The following is an 18447-nucleotide window of genomic DNA, read 5'->3' as shown; positions in this document are numbered from 1 at the left end:
ACCACTGCTGATGCCCTCAGCAGACACTTCTCCCATGACTACAAAAGGGAGCTGGATACTCAGATCCTCCAGGACATATTCCAGACATGGGGATGGCCAGAGATTGATCTTTTCTCCACCTTCAAGAACAGGAAGGGACCTCTCTTCTGTTCAAGAGGGCATGGGGGGCACTGCTGCTTGAGGATTGCCTTCCTGCTACTGTGGAAGAGGAATCTGTTCTATGCCTTTCCCCCATGTCATTAATTCTAAGGGTGATGAACAGGATCAGGCAGGACAAGGCCAGAATTATTCTCATGGTATGTACCTGGCCAAGACAAGCTTGGTACCTGTGACCCTACATCACATATTATTCATAAATATATTGTTATATGAATACGGCATAACTAAGATGTATTCTATGCAAGATGGGTTGTGTAAGATACCATTGGAAAGATTATGCTTTACTGAATATGATTATCTTATTTGTATGCATGTATCTTTTCTGTATCTGAAGCTAGAAATATGGACTCTGTATCATTACAAACATGTTTGCACCTGAGAAACGCCCACCAGACCAAATGCAATCAGGCTGGCTGATTAATCAATAGGCCATTAGGGAGAACAATAGGGTTCGGATGATGCTAATCTCTTACCTTCCTGAGAAGCTTCTTGGGATGCTGCTTTGTCACTGCAGGGTCATGTGATTGTGTCACTTGGTACTGGACTCCATCTTGGCCTACTAGTATTTTTCCACTAATAGCGGTAGGGACCAAACTGGGAAACAAAAGATTCTCGCTATATGTAAATCCGGTTTAAGGCAGGGAAGTCAGTTAATCTTGGTTCATTCTTCACTGAATCCTGCCCAGGATGATTGCTAAGAACATCTAAGAAACTAGGATTGGGGCAAGGCAGGAAAGAGCTGAGCCTAGGCTGGAAAAGGTGTCTGGCCTGTGAAAGAAATGCCTAAAACAACATTTAAGGTGAGACATTATGACTTATAATCAGTTTCTTTAGTGTATTGAACTTAGTTTGCATATTTGTTTATTTGGTCAGTAATCTCCTTTGATCCATTTGCTAACCCTTAAAATTGCTTAAAATTAACCTTTTGTAATTAATAAACTTGTTTTGTTTCCTCTAAACCAGTTTGTGCAATTCATAACTAGGAGGGAGAGAGGGAAAGCTGTGCATATCTTCCTCCACATTGAGGGAGGGAGTGAAGAGCTTATGCTGTACAGTTTTCTGTGTAGTGCAAGACAATACAATTTTGGGTTTGCACTTGCAGGAGATGGGTGGGGGGAGCGTGTTATGCACTTGAGTGCTGGGAAATCCCCTAGTTGATTCTTCCCATGCAGAGCTGATTTCAGTGTCTGTGTCTCTCTGCAGCTGGGTATGTCCCTACCTGTGCGTGTGCTAGAGGAGGCTTGAGGGTGGGGCACAGCAGGACAGGGTGAGGGAGCCCAGGCTACTGGAATGGGCGGGTTCAGTGGGACTCCAGTACATCAGGTGGCACCTTGCAGTCGGCGTGGGGGCAATCCATCACGGTACCCTTTCCTGCTTCAATTGTGTCCAACAGCAGATTAAGCTCCCAGCCATTCCCTGTCTCCTGTCTCAGGATGCAGGTCATGCACTTCACCCAGACCAGGCAGTTCTACATCTCAAACTGCTCTGCAATGTTTTTAATATTAAGTGCCAGCAGTCTGGATCCACTTTGGTTTAGGTGGAGCCCATCCTTCCTGTATAGACTCCCTCTATCCCAAAAGTTTCCCAGTTCCTAATAAATATAAACCCCTCCTCTCTACACCCTCATCTCATCCATGCATTGAGACTCTGAAGCTCTGCCTGCCTACCTGGCCCTGCGCATGGAACTGGGAGCATTTCTGAGAATGACACCATAGAGGTCCTGGATTTCAGTCTCTTCCCTAGCAGCCTAAATTTGGCCTCCAGGACCTCTCTTCTACTCTTCTCTATGTCATTGGTACCTACATGTACCACAAACACCAGCTCCTCCCCAGCACTACACATAAGTCTATCCAGCTGCCTCGAGAGATCCACAACCTTCGCACCACGCAGGCAAGTCACCATACAGTTCTCCCGGCCATCACAAACCCAGCTATCTATGTTTCTAATCAGCGAATCTCCCATTATTAACACCTGCCTTTTCCTAGTGACTGGAGTTCCCTCCCCCGGAGAGGTAATCTCAGTGCAAGAGAATACCTTAACACCATTTGGAAGGAGGGTCCCAACTATGGGAACATTTCCCTCTACTCCCATTGACTTCTCTGCTTCCCTGGGTCTTTCATCCTCAACAGTGCAGGGGCTGTCTGATGAGAGGTGGGACAAATCTACAGTGTCCCGGAAAGTCTCATCAACATACCTCTCTGCCTCCCTTAGCTCCTCCAGTTCCGCCACCCTGGCCTCCAAAGCCTGTACGCAGTCTCTAAGGACCAGGAGCTCCTTGCACCGAATGCACATATGTGCCACCATCCATAGGGCAGATAATCATACATGCTACACTGAGTGCAATAAACTGGATAGCCCCCAATCTGCTGCTGGGCTTCTGCCTGCATTCACTCCTACAGCTACCTAGGTTAATGATAGGGTTTTTGTTTAAATCAAGAAGATGTGGTTATAGTTTGGTTGAAAGGTTTTAAAGACTGGCAAGTGTACCTCACCCCCTTCCCACTCCCCTTCCAAACTCCCTCTCACAAATCCCTGTTAGAGGCCCCTGTCTGCAAAGCTCCCTGGTCACTTGCTCATGGCTTTATAAAGCCCTGGACTTCCTGATAGCCCTGCCCCCTGACTAAGGCTCAACCAACAAACAGAGGCTTCTAGATTTCAAACTTAGATTTTAAAAGTATTGTTTACTTTTTCTCATAATACAAGAACGAGGGGCCACCAAATGACATTAATAAGTAGATAAGCAGTAGGTTTAAAACAAACACAACAAAGTACTTTTTAACTCAACACTGTCAACCTCTGGAACTCCTTGCTAGAGGATGTTGTGAAGGCCAGTACTATAACGGGGTTCAAAAGGAAGCTAGATAGATTCATGGAATATAGGTCCATCAATTGCTTTTAGCCAGGATGGCCAGGAATGGTGTCCCTAGCCTCTGTTTGCCAGAAGCTGGGATTGGGTTACAGGGCATGGATGACTTTATTCCCTTTGGGGCACACGCCATTGGCCACTGTCAGAGGACAGGATACTGGTCTTGATGGACCTTGGTCTGACCCAATATGGCCATTTTTATGTTCTTGTGTTCTCTTTTTAACAGTTAGTAGGAGTAATAAATTCCTATGCAAACAGCACAAGGAAGAGTAGAATATTTTTCTTAGAATTTCAAATGTTTTAGCAGCTCCCCTGGCAATGGGGGCTAAAGGTAAGTGTTTAATCGTAACCCTCTCTGGATTGTGAGTGTGTCTATGCAAAATCGCAACATCCTCTTAACATGGGGGAGGTGAAGGTGGGGCGTGATATGCAATTTCCTAGCATTGTGAAAACATAAAGATGATGGGCAGGACTTCATAAAAATTAGCCTTTTTGCCAGGACTTTGAAATTCTGAACTGGGATTGGTAGGAGGGAGGGGGAAGAGACTATCACTGGCTTGGAAGGGTAAATAGAACAAGAGTTGGGGGACAGAATCTGTGACTTGCTGAGCAAGGAGATTGGGACCTGGGGTAGACTGGGACTGACTAGAGAAGGAGTCTGGGACTGGAAACCAGTGGGCAGGAACTGGGGGTGGGTGAGGAGACACTGACCAGATAAGGAGCCAGAGTGTGGGGACAGTCTAAAACTAACTGGGCAACGGGACTGGAATAAGCAGCCAGGGTGGGGTGGGGGAGACGGAGAGTAGATCTACACGAACATTTAGTTTGTGGCAAGCTGGAGTATAAATCTCCCCTGCACTGTCCTGCCAGTCACCCAGTGTCCATGTGGACCATGCTGCCTCGCACTAACAGTTCCCTAATGTGCTTTGATTTATTCCCATCTCACAGCACTAGAGAAACTTTAGTGCACAGCAGCAGGGTCCACACAGACACAGCCAAAATATCTTACTGTGTTATAGGTGAAACCGCGATATATCGAACTTGCTTTGATCCGCCAGAGTGCACAGCTCCCCGGAGCATTGCTTTACCATGTTATATTCGAATTCATGTTATATCGGGTCACATCATATCGGGGTAGAGGTGTACATCCCAGTTTGCCACAAACTAAGTGCTCGTGTAGAGAAGCCTTAATATTGGATGAGGCATCAAGAGAGGGAAACTGGGGCTTGGGGCAGAGAGAACAACCCAACACAAGGGTAAGAGTGAGAAACAGATCAGCTGAGGACCCCAGAGGGGAGGGGCAGCACAGAAAACAGGGGGGAAACTGGGACTTGGCTGGGGAAGCCAGAGGTGAAGTCTAGGACTTGCTTGGCAAGGAGACTGGGAAAAAGAAGCTTGAGGAGTGGGGACTAGAACTAGGTAGACAATGAGATGGGCCTGGGATACAGAGCAAGAGATGGGGAAGAAACAGGACTGAGATAGGGACAGGTTGGAGGGGAAGGGGCAGAAGGATTCAAAGAGTAACTCCTGCTAGAGCTCCCCATATGTCCCAGCAAGGCAGACAATGGCTACAGAGACCCCAGTCACTGGTACTTAACTGACAATACAGGGGTCAAGGCTTTTCAGCTTTTGCCTCTGACCAACCTGGGCACAACCCCCCTAGCTTGGGAGAGAGGAGGGGCCCTTCAAGTGGGAAAATTAGACAAAGAGCTTGGGAACTATGAAAAGGGAGCCCTGATGAACAGAGAGGGAGAGGCAGGATCTGCAGGGCAGGAGAGTGAACCCAGTCCCAAGATGCAGGGGTACCTGGCATAGGCTGGGCCAGCCCAGGTTTTAGGGAAATGCTGAGGATTAGGTAAGACATATGCCTGTTGGCCTTCAGTTGTTTTAACACTTTTCTCTCTAGTCACTGTGTTCTATGGATACATAAATAATATCACTCTCCTGGGCCTGGTACAATTCAATATTTTCATTAATGGTTTGGATGTTGGAGTAGAGAATAAACTAATCAAATGTGTGGATAACACAAACCTGGGAGGGGTCACAAGCTCTTTGGATGAGAGTTTTAGAATTCATAATGACCTTGATACGTTGGAGAATTGGTTTGAACTCAGTAAATTAAAATTCAGTAAAGACAAGTACAAAGTACTAGACTTAGGAAGGAAAAATCAAATTCAAAAAATCCAGAATGGGGAATAACTGACTAGGCAGCAGTTCTGCAGAAAATGTATCTTGGGTTATATTGGATCAGAGACTGAAATGAGTGATGCTGTTTTTTGAAACAGGAAATGTCTTTCTGGATTTTATTACAGGAATTGTCCCTACGTAAGACAGAGAGATAATTGTCCTGCTTTACTCAGCGCTGGTGTGGGCCTCAGCTTGAGCACTGTGTTCAGTTTTGGGGCTCTCTCTCTAAGATGGGTAGGTAGGACAGAAATAATCCACTTACATTGCAGCAAGGAGAGTTAGGTCAGATATTAGGGAAAACCTTCCAACTATTAGGATAGTTATGTACTGGAAGAAGGTACCAAAGGAGTTTGTGGAATCTCTGTTGTGATGTTGCACTCCCTATGTTTTCATGGAAATATGCTATGAGTGTGGAATATGATGTAACTGGAATATGCTTTATGCAAAGGCTTCTGTAAGGTATCATAACAAAGTATAACTACTGAATATATTCCTCCTATTTGTATGTATGTATCATTCTTGTATCTGAAGCTAGAAATATGAAGTATAACTCTGAGGTCCTTTTGTAATTATGCAAAGTGTGGGCCATTAAATGGTGGCGTAGAATCTTTATGACTCCCATTGAGTAGGACAACTGGTTGAGGTGGTTTATTTACCTGCAAGCCTTCCTGTGTATGTGTCAGCCAGCCTGTGGGTAATAAAGAATGAGATCTCAGAGGACATGTGCCCATGTCACATGATACTGGAATCCATCATAAATCTGATACTTTTCCATTTAGAAGGAGGTGTGGGGACCCAGAGAGACAAAAGACTCCTGCCTTGTGACAAAGCTATGAAAAGGGATGGAGCAGAACAGATGGGGCTGCCAGTCATGAGAAAGCCCCTGGTTTCCATCTGAGATGTCTGCTGGAACTAACAAGGACTGTACCAGGGGAAAGGATTGGGCCCAGACTAGGAAGGAGTCTAGTCTGTGAAAGAAGCTTATTGGAACATTTCTGAGGGTGAGATTTTATCTGTAATCAGTTTTTTAATGTATTAGGCTTACACTTGCATGTTTTTGGTTTATTCTGCTGGATGACTTACTTTCTTCTGTCTGTTATTACTTGAAATACCTTAAATCCTGCTTTTTATACATACTAAAATCACTTTTGTTTACTAATGAACCCAGAGTAAGTGATTAATACCCGGGGGGCAAACAGCTGTGCATATCTCTCTGTCAGTGATACAGAGGGTGAACAATTCATGAGTTTACCCTGTATAAACTCTATACAGAATTAAATGGATTTATTTGGGGTTTGGATCCCATTGGGAGCTGGATTTCTGGGTGCTGGAGATAGGTGACCTGCTGAGCAGTTTTGGGTTGAAGTCTGCAGCTTTGGGGGCGTGGTTCAGACCTGGGTCTGTGTTGCAACAGGCTAACGTGTCAGGCTCAACAAGGCAGGGTTCTGGAGTTCCAAGCTGGCAGGGAAAATGGGCTCAGAGGTAATTTCAGAACATCAAGTGACAGTCCCAAGGGAGTCTCTGTGACTGAACCCATCACACATTGTCATAACTATAAAGGGAAGGGTAACAACCCTCCTGTGTACAATACTATAAAATCCCTCCTAGCCAGAGACACCAAAATACTTTTACGTGTAAAGGGTTAAGAAGCTCAGGTAACCTGGTTGACACCTGACCCAAAGGACCAATAAGGGGACAAGATACTTTAAAATCTTGTGGGGCGGGGAGGCTCTTGTTTGTGCTCCTTGTTTTGGTGGGTTTCGCTCTTGGGACTAAGAGGGACCGGACATCAATCCAGGCTCTCCAAACCTTTCTGAACCAGTGACTCATATTTCAAACTTGTAAGTAATAGCTAGGCAAGGCGTATTAGTTTATCTTTGTTTTTCTCAACTTGTGAATGTTTCTTTGCTAAAGGGAGATTTATCCCTGTTTTGCTGTAACTTTGAAACTAAGGCCAGAAGGGGTTCCTCTGGGCTCTTTGAATCTGATTACCCTGTAAAGTTATTTTCTATCTTGATTTTACAGAGATGATTTTTACCTTTTAAGAACAAGTTAGGCAAACATATATCTGGGTTGGACTGGGTATACTTAAACCTGTCTTGTTGTGGGGGGATGGATTAGCTGACTTCATGAAGTTCCTTCCAGTCCTCCATTTCTATTTATTCAAAGATTTGATAAGCTATTCAGGCCTGCTTATTTTTTAAAAAGTTTTTCCCTAGTAGATACTGTTTAACATCCTCCTAAGTTACCAATGGACTGCAGAGTGGTTCACCCTCTTCACTTAGTACGAATACACATCCTGCTTCTATCCAAAACCAGAAATGTTTATTGAACACTTGTGCCTTATTTTGTCTTTGCTCCTAATATACTTTAAAAAATTCTCACTATTGGTCTTAGCCCTGCCAACTATTGATTTTTCCCTGATAGCTTTAGCTTCCCTTATTGATTTTCTACAACTGAGGGTATGTGAGGCCTTGCTTAGGTCACTCAGAACTGCCAGACATGGTTACTGCTCTGCCTCAGCAAGTGAGAGCTTTGCTGCTGCTCAGCTATTGTCAACTCCCTGTCACACCAGCTCGCCTGCCCGTCTAGCAACTCCTCAGGATTCTACACTTACAAACCTCACCTTACCGGGAACCGTCAGTGAACCCCAGTGCCCGAGTTCCCCAGAGACGTCATTCAGCCGCGGTCAGTCCCTCTCACTAGGTACTCACAGAAGTTATCAAATGTGCTGCCTCCAAAGAGACACCAGCCTGCTAATTTGGCTGAGGATTTTACCCTTCAGTTTTATACAGAGTACTGGGATGGTTTGGTAATAAAACTAGAGTTACTCCATCAACAAAGAACAGATATTTAAGTGATAATAATTAGGAATGGAAGATACATGTACAGTAACAAGTAAAACAAAACAAAACACGCTTTCTCATGACTAAAACGTCACTCCATCAAATTACAGTCTCTGACCTGGTCTACACTATGGGTTTATACCAAATTTAGCAGTGTTAAACCGAATTAACCCTGTATTAGTCCACACAATGAAGCCCTTTATATCGATATAAAGGGCTCCTAATATCGATATCTGTACTCCTTCCCGACGAGGGGAGTAGCACTCAAATCAGAATTGCCATTTCGGAATAGGGTTAGTGTGGCCACAGTTTGACAGTATTGGCTCCGAGCGCTATCCACAGTGCACCCATTGTGACACTCTGCAGCAATCTGGAGTCAGATGCACTGGCCAGGTAGACAGGAAAAGTCCCGCAAACTTTTGAATTTCATTTCCTGTTTGCCCAGCGTGGAGAGCTGATCAGCACAGGTAATTATGCAGTCTGAGAATCAAAAAGAGCTACAGCATGGACACACGGGAGGTACTGGATCTGATCTCTATATGGGAGAGGATCCATGCTAACAGATCTCCGTTCCAAAAGCCTAAAGAAAAAACATTTGAAAAAATTTCCAAGGCCATGATGGAGGCCACACCAGGGATTCAGTACAGTGCCATGTGAAAGTTAAGGAGCTCAGAACAGCCTACCAGAAAAAAAGAAGCAAATGGAAGGTCTGGGGCAGGGCTGCAAACATGCTGCTCTATGGTGAGCTGCATGCAATCTAGGGGGGGCGCCACCACTACCAACCCTGTCTGTGGATTCCGAGGCGAGATTAATCTTAGCCTTGTCGAGGATCTGAGGAGGAGAAGAGGAGGACGAGCTTGCAGAGAGTACACAGCACTCCATTCTCCCAACAGCCAGGAGCTTTTTCTCAACCTGACAGAAGTACTCTCCCAGTCTTCCCAAACACTATCCAGACATGAAGCCATGGAGGGATCTCTGGTGAGTGTACCTTTGTAAATTATAAACATGGTTTAAAGCAAGCATTTTTTAATTATTATTTTGCCTGATGACTTGGGATGCATTCGCGGCAGTACAGTTACTGGAAAAGTCTGTTACATGGCTGGGGATGGAGCGGAAATCCTCCAGACATCTCCATGAAGCTCTCCTGGAGTACTCCAAAGCCTTTGCAGAAGGTTTCTGGCAGGCAGCCTTATTCCGTCCTCCATGGTAGGACATTGATCACGTCATGCATGTAGCAAGTAATCTGGTATCATTGCATGACAAAGACTAGCTGCATATGGTCCCGGTGTTTGCTGGCATTCAAGCAACATCTGTTCTTTATCTCACTGTGTTATCCTCAGGAGAGGAATCGTTCATGTAACCTGGTTGAAATTCAGAATTTAATTAAGGGGACAGAGATGGTTATGCTGTTTGACTGTGCTTAAAAGAAATCCTTCCCTGCATTTAGCCAAGCAGGGGAAGGAGGGAGGGTGATTGACTCTGAGTTTCTCGTGTTTGGCGGCTGGGATCTTCCCTGCTACCTGCCACGCAGTGAGGAGAGGGTGGCTAGCACGATCTCCATGATATCAGCCACACGTGGGGGAGGGGTAAAGCAATCATCCAGAAAACTGGATGGGGCAATTCTGGTGCTAACGTTAACAGGAAAGAACAGCATTAACGGGCTTTGCTTGCTATTTGGAAAGGAGGGCACAGGATATAGAAGGCTGCAGAAGCCGAAAGACAATGCTTATCATGCCCATGAAAGCCGAATTCTGATGCCGGACTGCGTCTGTGATCCTAACACCAAAGCCACAGGCACTCAATATCAAGATGCATTAATGTGCCTTGTAGTGAGATCACATGTGCTATGTAGTGATATGTTGTTCACGTGAAAAGAGTATAACCATGTGTCTGTAAATGTATTTTCTAAATATTTCTCTCCCTTTTTCCATCCTTCTGCAGTGCAAATTTTAAATCTCCTCTCTCCTGAAGGCTAGCTCAGATAAGGCGACAGAAAAAACAAGATGCGAGACAAAATGTTCTCGTAAATCATGAAGTGACTCATGAAGAGCTCATCTGAATGAGTGGAAGACGTGGTATCAAAGAACAGGAAGATGCCAGACTGTGAGGACAGGAGGGACAACGTGAGAACAGGAGGGATGATGTGAGGGAGGAGAGAAGCTCGAGATGGAGTGGCGACGGAAGATCAGAGGTGTCGCAGGAAGATCAGTGGTGGGGGATGCAAGCTGGAGCGCTGTTGATCAAAGTGACATCCTCTGACGTCTGGTGGAGCTTCAGAACAGCAGAAGATCACAGAGTGCCATGCCGCCGTGTATAACCCTCTCCTCACTATTTCCTTACCTCCTCACCACCAGACGACTAGAACCGTGGGGGGAGGCTCGTGCACCTGCCCATTCACCCCAGTGGACAGCCCAACCAAAGGTTACCATTGTTTGAAATTTTTTAGTGGCCTTTTCCTTCCTCCTTCCCCTCCCAAACCCCGTACTTGTCAGTTCTCTCCTCTTTTATAATTAATTAATAAAGAATACATGATAAATGAGTGAACTTATTTCTTAGGAAGCAAGCGGTAATCGAAGGGGAGGGTGGGTGCTTACAGAGAATGAGTCAATCAAGGCAGGGGGTTTCATCAAGGAAAAACAAACAAAAGTCACACCGTACCCTGGCCGTGATGAAACTGGTTCAAGCTTCTCTGATGCAGCGTTCCTGTGTGCTCTTCTAACGCCTGTGGTCTGGCTGCACGTAATCAAGGCCAGGTGATGTGCCTCAGCCTCCCACCCTGCTATAATGTCTCCCTCTTACACTCACAGAGATTGTGGAGCACACGCAAGCAGCAATATCAAGGGACATTGATCTGGCGAGTCTGAGCGAGTCAGTAATGTGCACCAGCACGCCAAATGCACATTCTACCACCATTCTGCACTTGCTCAGCCTGTAATTGAACAACTCCTGACTATGTCAGGCTGCCTGTGTATGGTCACATGAGCCATGCATCAAGGGTAGGCTGGTCCCAGGATAACTATGGCATTTCAAATCCCAATGTTATTTCTGTCTGGGAAGTAATTCCTTGCTGCAGCTTAAATAGAGTATGTTCCTGAAGAAGCGAGCGTCATGATCCCTTCCCGGCCATCCCGTGGATGTTGTGAAACATCCTTGTGATCTACCGTGCTTGCAGCACCATGGAAAAGTCCTTGTGGTTACGTACTGGGTGCCTTGGTGCTCCGGTGCATCGCCCACCAAGAGTTGGGAATCCCATTGAGCAAAGCCATCCATGAACCTGCACATTTCCAGAGATCACAACCTTTTGTAGCGCAGCATTCATGATGCTGTGGCTACTTGCATCACAGCAGCCCACAGTAGATTTGCCCACTCCAAATTGATTCCCTACTGACCGGTAGCTGTCTAGCGTTGCAAGCTTCCAGATGCTATCGCACTCTCTTCTCAGACTTGTGAGACTCTCTCGATCTTGGTATCTGGCATTTCAGGGCAGGGAAAGAAGTCACAAAGTTCCATGAAAGTGCCCTTACGCATGCGAAGTTTCGCAGTCACTGGAAATCGTCCACGACCTGCAACACTATGCGGTCGCACCAGTCTGTGCTTGTTTCCTGAGCCCCAAATCGGTGTTCAATGGCTAGAACCTGCTCCATTACCAGCATGATCTCCAGCACGCAGGGGCCCTCAGTTTGAGAGAATTCTGTGTCCATGTCCTCATCACTCTCATCGCTGCGCTGCTGTAGCCACATCCTCCTCGCCTGGTTTTGCAGTTCTTGGTTCAGCATAGACTGCACGAGAATGCGCAAGGTGTTTACAACGTTCCATGATTGCTGTCTTGAGCTGAGCAGGGTCCATGCTTGACGTGCTATGGCGTCTGCACAGTTCACACAGGAAAAAAGGTGCAAAACGGTTGTCTGCTACTTGCATGGAGGGAGGGGTGAGGCTGTACCCAGAACCACCCGTGACAATGTTTTTTGCCCCATCAGGCACTGGGATCTCAACCCAGAATTCCAATGGATGGGGGAGACTGTGGGAACTATGGGATAGCTATGGAATAACTACTCACAATGCAATGCTCCGGAAAGCGACTCTAGTCTCGGTACATGGACGCACACCACTGAATTAATGTGCTTAGTGTGGCTGTGTGCACTCGACTTTATACAATCTGTTTTAAAAAACCGGTTTCTGTAAAATCAGAATAATCCCATAGTGTAGGATTTCTAAGCAGATTTTTCACCTAGTCAGTTCCAGCTACTCTTGTTTTCCAGGCCAAGAGGATCCACTTTCCATGAGCTCAAAGGGTGCTGCTCCCCCTTTGTCCCCTAGGTGATAGATAACAAAATGGCTTTTTGCCTCTGCTCAAATCTTCCCAAACTTCATTCACTCTGTTTGAAAAAGCAGGAAGGCTTCCTGGGGATGCAACCACCATCCCCAATTGACATTGTTAAAGGGTCATCGTCTGCCACTTGCGTGCCTGATGGCTTTGTTTACCTTACACGTAAATGGACTTTTCTTTGTCTTTGCTCTCACCTTGCTTAATTCACATTGGAGACACAGTCAAGCCAGTGAAACAACAGTCCTTTGTTTAGGACAGCTGGGCTTAGGCACACACTTTAGGAACATATTTCCAGCACACATCTGTCATTCTTTAAACCTCACTCATTCATGCACCACACAACAATATGAATGACCAGCATGAGAGCAGTTTCCATGACACCTTAAACAACACCTTTTAGATGCAGATTTCAACACCAGTCAGTTGGGGCAATGAGCATGTCAGACCAGAAGAGAGCTGTGGTATGCAGTGAGCTTTGAGGGTTGGCACTGAGGAACTCCCTGGCCACAGGTACGTCTAAACTTCATGCTGGGCATATAATTCCCAGCTCAAGGGGACTAGCACTCTAAAAACAGAGTGTAGCTGCGAGCCTAACATCTCCTAGGATATGCTAACAAGCCCCTCTGCCCAGCTCTGTGTTACAATCCTTATAGCGACCTCCTCACAGAGATTCAAAAAAACAGCAACTTCTGCAGAAGTTACTCCTTTTAACCCTGTGATACACATTTATCATTGTATTGTATCCTCTGAGTTAGAAACAGTCCATAATTTCTTACACACTGTGAATTATTTCTAGTATATAACAGGGGGTGTTATTTAGTGCGTTTCCCATCTCTCCTGAGCCCAGGTCATTCTGAATCACTCAGACGGTTGAATGGAGAGAGTCAGTGCGACAGGAGAGTTGAGATTTCCCTCTGCGATACGTGGGGCAGAGTGCTGGATGACCACTGGGACATGAACAATGCCAGCATGGTGTGCAGGGAGCTCCAATGTGGAATCACTGAGAAAGCTTATAACCCTTCTAAGTCTGAGCGAGGAACGAGTCCCGTGGGGCTGAGAAGCGTCCAATGTGCAGGAAATGACACTCGTCTGACTCTCTGTGACATCTTCACGTCTGAGACAGCTCAGGCAGGAATTGCTGAGGACGTTGGTGTTGTTTGCTCAGGTGATTTGTTTCCAAATCCCACAAACATTTTCTGTTCAGTAGGAAAATACATATTAACAGTTGGGATCTATCCCTGCAGGGAGCAGGTGGATCAGACTGGTGAATGGGGCAGGTCGCTGTGCTGGGAGAGTGGAGATTTATTACAATGGCAGCTGGGCAGTCTGTGATGATTCCTGGGACCTACCAGACTCCAGTGTTGTCTGCAGACAACTGAGATATGGACACGCTATCAATGCAACTGTCTCTGCTCATTATGGGCAAGGATCCGGGCAGATTTGGCTGGATGATGTGAACTGCTCTAGGAATGAATCCGATCTCTGGGTGTGTCCTTTCAGGGGGTGGGGCGAGCACAACTGCAGACACAAAGAGGAGTCGGAGTTCTCTGCTCAGGTCTGGTCTGTGAACGCTCTTGTAAGCTGTGTTACCAGGGGATTTAATGGAAGGGCAGATATTTAAGGTGATCGCTGAGAATGAGACTCTCCCTGACTGTTTCTGCCTCCCTTTCCCTTGTGTAACTACCTACCAGAGTCACCATTAGAAAGTTCTCAGCTCCCAACCAAAGGTATTGGAGATATTGCAAGATTTCCCTAATGTTAGAATGCTGCATTTCAGGTGCCTGAAGGAGACTGTATCATAGCAAACAGTGACTGAAAAGGACGTAGGGTCCCAGTGGAGAAAAAACTGGACATGAGCTCCCAGTGTCCTGCTGTGGCAAAACTGGCTAATGGAAACTTGGATGTAAAAACAAGGGAGTAATGAGTAGGAACGGGGACAAAATTTTACTGTTGTATATGGCACTGGTGAGACAGATCCTGGAATATTGTGTCCAGTTCTGATGTCCACAAAAATTGGAGAGGGAGCAGAGAAGAGCCACAAAAGTGATCTGAGGCCTTGAATAAAATCCTTAGGGTGAGAGATTTAAGATGCTGAAACTATTCAGCTTAACAGAAAGGTCAAGAGGAAACTTGATGATGGTGCATAATTATGGTCACAAGGAGAAAATACCACTCACTAAAGGCCTTTTTAATCTAATGGGGAAAGGCAGAACAAGAGTTCATGGCTGGAAGCTGAAACCAGACAAATTCACATCAAAAATAAGGCCCAGGTTTTTAACAGGGAGGCTGATTAACCATCAGAACAAACTACCAGGGAAATGGTGCATTCTGCATCTCTTGTAGTCTTCATGTCTAGACTGGATGCCCTTCTGGAAGCTCTGTTTATGTCAAACTCAAGTTATTAATCTCTATGCAGCTGAAGGTCAAACTGTTTGGTCCGGGTCACGCTGTCTGGAGTGCCTCGCAGCTCTGAGTGCCCACCTCAGGGCAGACTGTGAAAAACAGGGCAACTCCCCAAACTGGTGGTGTGTTCTATAATTAGATTTCACCAAGCCAGCCACAGATGTGAACTCCAGGATCACTATATCAAGCTTATCATGGAGTCACAGACAGTTCCCTTAGACTCTTCAGTCTTTCTGGCCATGCACACAAACTGGACTTAGTGATAATGGGTCACTTACACCAAAAATCAAACCATATTCAGGTTGCTTATAGTCCCAAGAGACCAATCACTTACCTCAGATCAGTTGGTACCCTGGATCTTACATCAAAGCCAATGCCTGTAGCCAATCCTGTAATAAACTATATACCGATGAAAGAAAGCAAAGATATACACACAAATGAGTTAGTATTTACATCCTAGGAGTGACAGAGTCGTAGTGATCCGTCAATTCCAAATGTCCTTCAACATTGACTCAGGGGTAACCCCTGGAGATCTCTTGCTTCAGTTTGGTGTCTCTAGCCCTGTCACAATTCAAACAGCCAAAAAGATGAAAAATCTTCACATTTACTATTTTTATTTCCCTCTTCCAGCCTTCAAAGTGATGGGATTAGGCCTTCTGCATGTACTGATCCATAGGTGCAATACGGCCATTAACTAATCCTTTATATTGTGATGATCCTTGATAGCCCATCTGATTTTGATAGTCCTTGGGGATGGATTGTGGGACAGAGGTTTACTCCTGTGCCTGAGTTCACAAGTTCAGAGCAAACATTTTCAGCTATAAAGCAAAACTTACATATTTTCTTGTAGCATGGACCACAGACATTACAAGTGAGATTAATGCCTGCAGCAACTAACAATAATTTCATAGAGTCTAAACACTAAATACATTCTTACAAGACTAATACCTGTTTTGAGCAAAACTAACAAACTCGTGACCTGGCCTGGTCTCCAGCTATGAGATTGTCAGTTCTCAGCTGCAGCCTGGGCAAGAACTGGCATCTGGCCTGCCAATGTCACAATCCTTTCTGGCCTTAATCTGTTACAATCTGTATGTAGTTGCTGGCAAATGGTGACTTCCAGAGATGCCCACAGTATTTCTAGGGAGCCTGTGGTGCCTAAAAGAGTCTTTCATTCTTGGAGTGGTTCTCTAGCAGTTGATCCTGCAGAATGATACACAGGATCGTTAACAATCACTTGGATTTCACTCTTCACACCCGTTTATTTCAGAATCAGATTATTTAAATCTCCTTTTTGTGCATTGCCTTGTAGAATTCACAGATCTGAGGCTGGTGAGCGACAGTGATTATGCTGGGTGGCTGGAGGTTTTCTACAACGGGACATGGGGTAGTGTTTGTTCCAATCAGATGTCTGGAGTCACCCCAGCAATTGTCTGCAAACAGCTGAACTGTGGGGATGGAGGGCAGATTGCAAGAGACTTTGACTATGGAGCAAGTTCTGGTCCTACATGTCTGAACCTCGTTGCATACAGTGAGCAGCACAGCTTCCTCTGGCAGTGCCCGTCAGAGCCCTGGGATCCAAAGTCATGTGATTGCACTGGTAATTCTGAAAATACCTGCATGCATGTGTGCAAACACATATTTACGCAATGTGTTTAATTAATTGAAGGGTTAGGATAGAACTTGTTGTTGTTCACACCTCAGTGTAGGTAGATTTTTAAATTCTTAACACAAGATACAAACATATTTTCACAGTCTTTTATAGGAATAAGCATTTCTGTGATTAAGAACAAACATGGAAGTTAACCAATTAATTATAAAAGAGATCAGTGTTACACAGTGTGCTAAGGTAGTGTGAGAGCGAAGAAAAGCCTCTCTCTAGAGACTGTCATTAGGCAGCTCTGTGGTTATTAATCCTTTTGGGATGAACAATCAGAGATGGGCCCAGACTGTGCAGTTTGGATTGAGACTGGAATCCCCCACAAGTCTGTGTGCGTGTCAGCCTGTGTGTCTGAGTAACAGCTGAATAGCAAATTAATTAGGTATTAAATGACCCAGAGTTCACATTTCAGTTCAGAGAGTTCTGAAATTAGGGGTTTAAGATACAGATAAATTCTACTCCCACATCACACACACAACCCAGTGCATTCATGTCGGCTTTTTCTTTCCATAGGAAAAAAAGCAAAACCAACTCAGACCTTGTTTACCGAGTGCCCAAACTCTCCAAGCTGCACAGGTATCTCTGCTTCTCACTGTTTCATTCTTGGTCCCTAAGGACTTTCCCAGCTTCCCCAGTAACATGTGAGGTTTCTGCATTTCCAGACCAGGAGAAGTTACTCGTCGTGGGAGGAGAGGACAGATGCTCGGGCAGAGTGGAGGTTTGGTACCGTGGCTCCTGGGGAACAGTTTGTGGTGACTCCTGGGACATGGCAGATGCTAATGTTGTGTGTAAACAACTGGGCTGTGGATCTGCTGTATCTGCCCCCGGCGAGACTGCATTTGGCGAGGGGACTGGTCCCATATGGGTGGAGATGTCGAATTGCCGAGGGACAGAGTCAACTGTCTGGGACTGTCCTGCCAAGCCCTGGGGCGAGAGTAACTTTGACCATAAGGAAGATGCTGCTTTGAATTCCTCAGATGAGTAACAGGAGATGTTTGTACTACATGCTGTAATTTTCAGGGAGGAGGATGGACCAGCCTCCCACTTTTGTCCTAGATCAGGCCCTCCCATCTCCTGTGTGCAGGAGCATCCTGGATGTTGTGGGATGTATCCTTTTTCAGGTCAGACTAGCTCAGACATCAGCGCACAAAGCCCCTGTATTCATCACAGGCTCCAGTGTGCTGGTTTGTTACTAGTGTTCTCATTGCTGCACAGAGCACAAGGGACGTGAGCCCCAAATCACTAACAAACAGGCCCTGTGCTGCTGTGAGCAAGTTTGTGGAGGTGAGAGTTGGAGAGTGTCCCCAGGGACGCTCAGAGGTGAGGTTCTCCCTAGTAACAAACACATCACTTCCACCTTGCTCCAGGCTCCAACTCTCCTTCCTTTCCCTTTGCAGGTCTGACAGAGAGGACCGATTCTCTGAATACCCCAGTGTGACCCTCTGTTCCTCAGGGCAACACCCTACACCCCCATGTTCATCTTTATAAAATGATTGTGTGGTATCCAATGCAAAGTTTGTCATGTTGGTTTGTCTTCACAAGGCTCATGATGCAGTGAGCGTGGTTGTTATGGTGATGATATGGTAATCATTTCAGGAATGTTATAGTAAGGTTATAGGTTATAATTTCATGTATATACTTATGAGGCTGAAAATGTATCCTCAGAGCTTAACGCAAGCCCAGGCAAAAACTCTCCAAGAACAGAGAGGCAGTTCACACCTCATCATGGCATGGATGGGACAAACCCAGCCCAGCCTCATAGGAATGGACACTGGCTTAGGCAGCAACAAAAGAATCTGTTAGACCCTCCAGGGAGTCACCCGCCTTCCTTTGGTCAGTTTGAGACTGCAATGAGGTAATGCTCACCTGACTCTGAAGTGTGGAGGGCAAAGCTAAGAGGAAAGAAAGACATGATAAAAAGGAGAGCTGTTTTCCCATGCTCTCTCTCTCTCTTCCACCTACATCTACAGACCCCACCACCACCAAGCAACTGAAACGC

The 18447-nt window shown here is 45.7% G+C and overlaps 1 protein-coding gene across 1 annotated transcript; it reads left to right on the top strand.

Moving 5' to 3' along the window:
- Positions 1-12822: 12822 nt before the first annotated feature.
- LOC142046300 (scavenger receptor cysteine-rich type 1 protein M130-like) lies at positions 12823-17886 on the top strand. Its single transcript, XM_075062193.1, is given in 6 exon segments — positions 12823-12853; positions 13233-13550; positions 13630-13920; positions 13923-13940; positions 16101-16319; positions 17846-17886. Coding segments are annotated over 6 exon segments (918 nt in total).
- Positions 17887-18447: the final 561 nt, after the last annotated feature.

Source organism: Chelonoidis abingdonii, chromosome 1 (assembly GCF_003597395.2).
Source record: "Chelonoidis abingdonii isolate Lonesome George chromosome 1, CheloAbing_2.0, whole genome shotgun sequence".
Taxonomy (NCBI): domain Eukaryota; kingdom Metazoa; phylum Chordata; order Testudines; family Testudinidae; genus Chelonoidis; species Chelonoidis abingdonii.
This window is presented reverse-complemented; position numbering and strand designations above follow the sequence as displayed.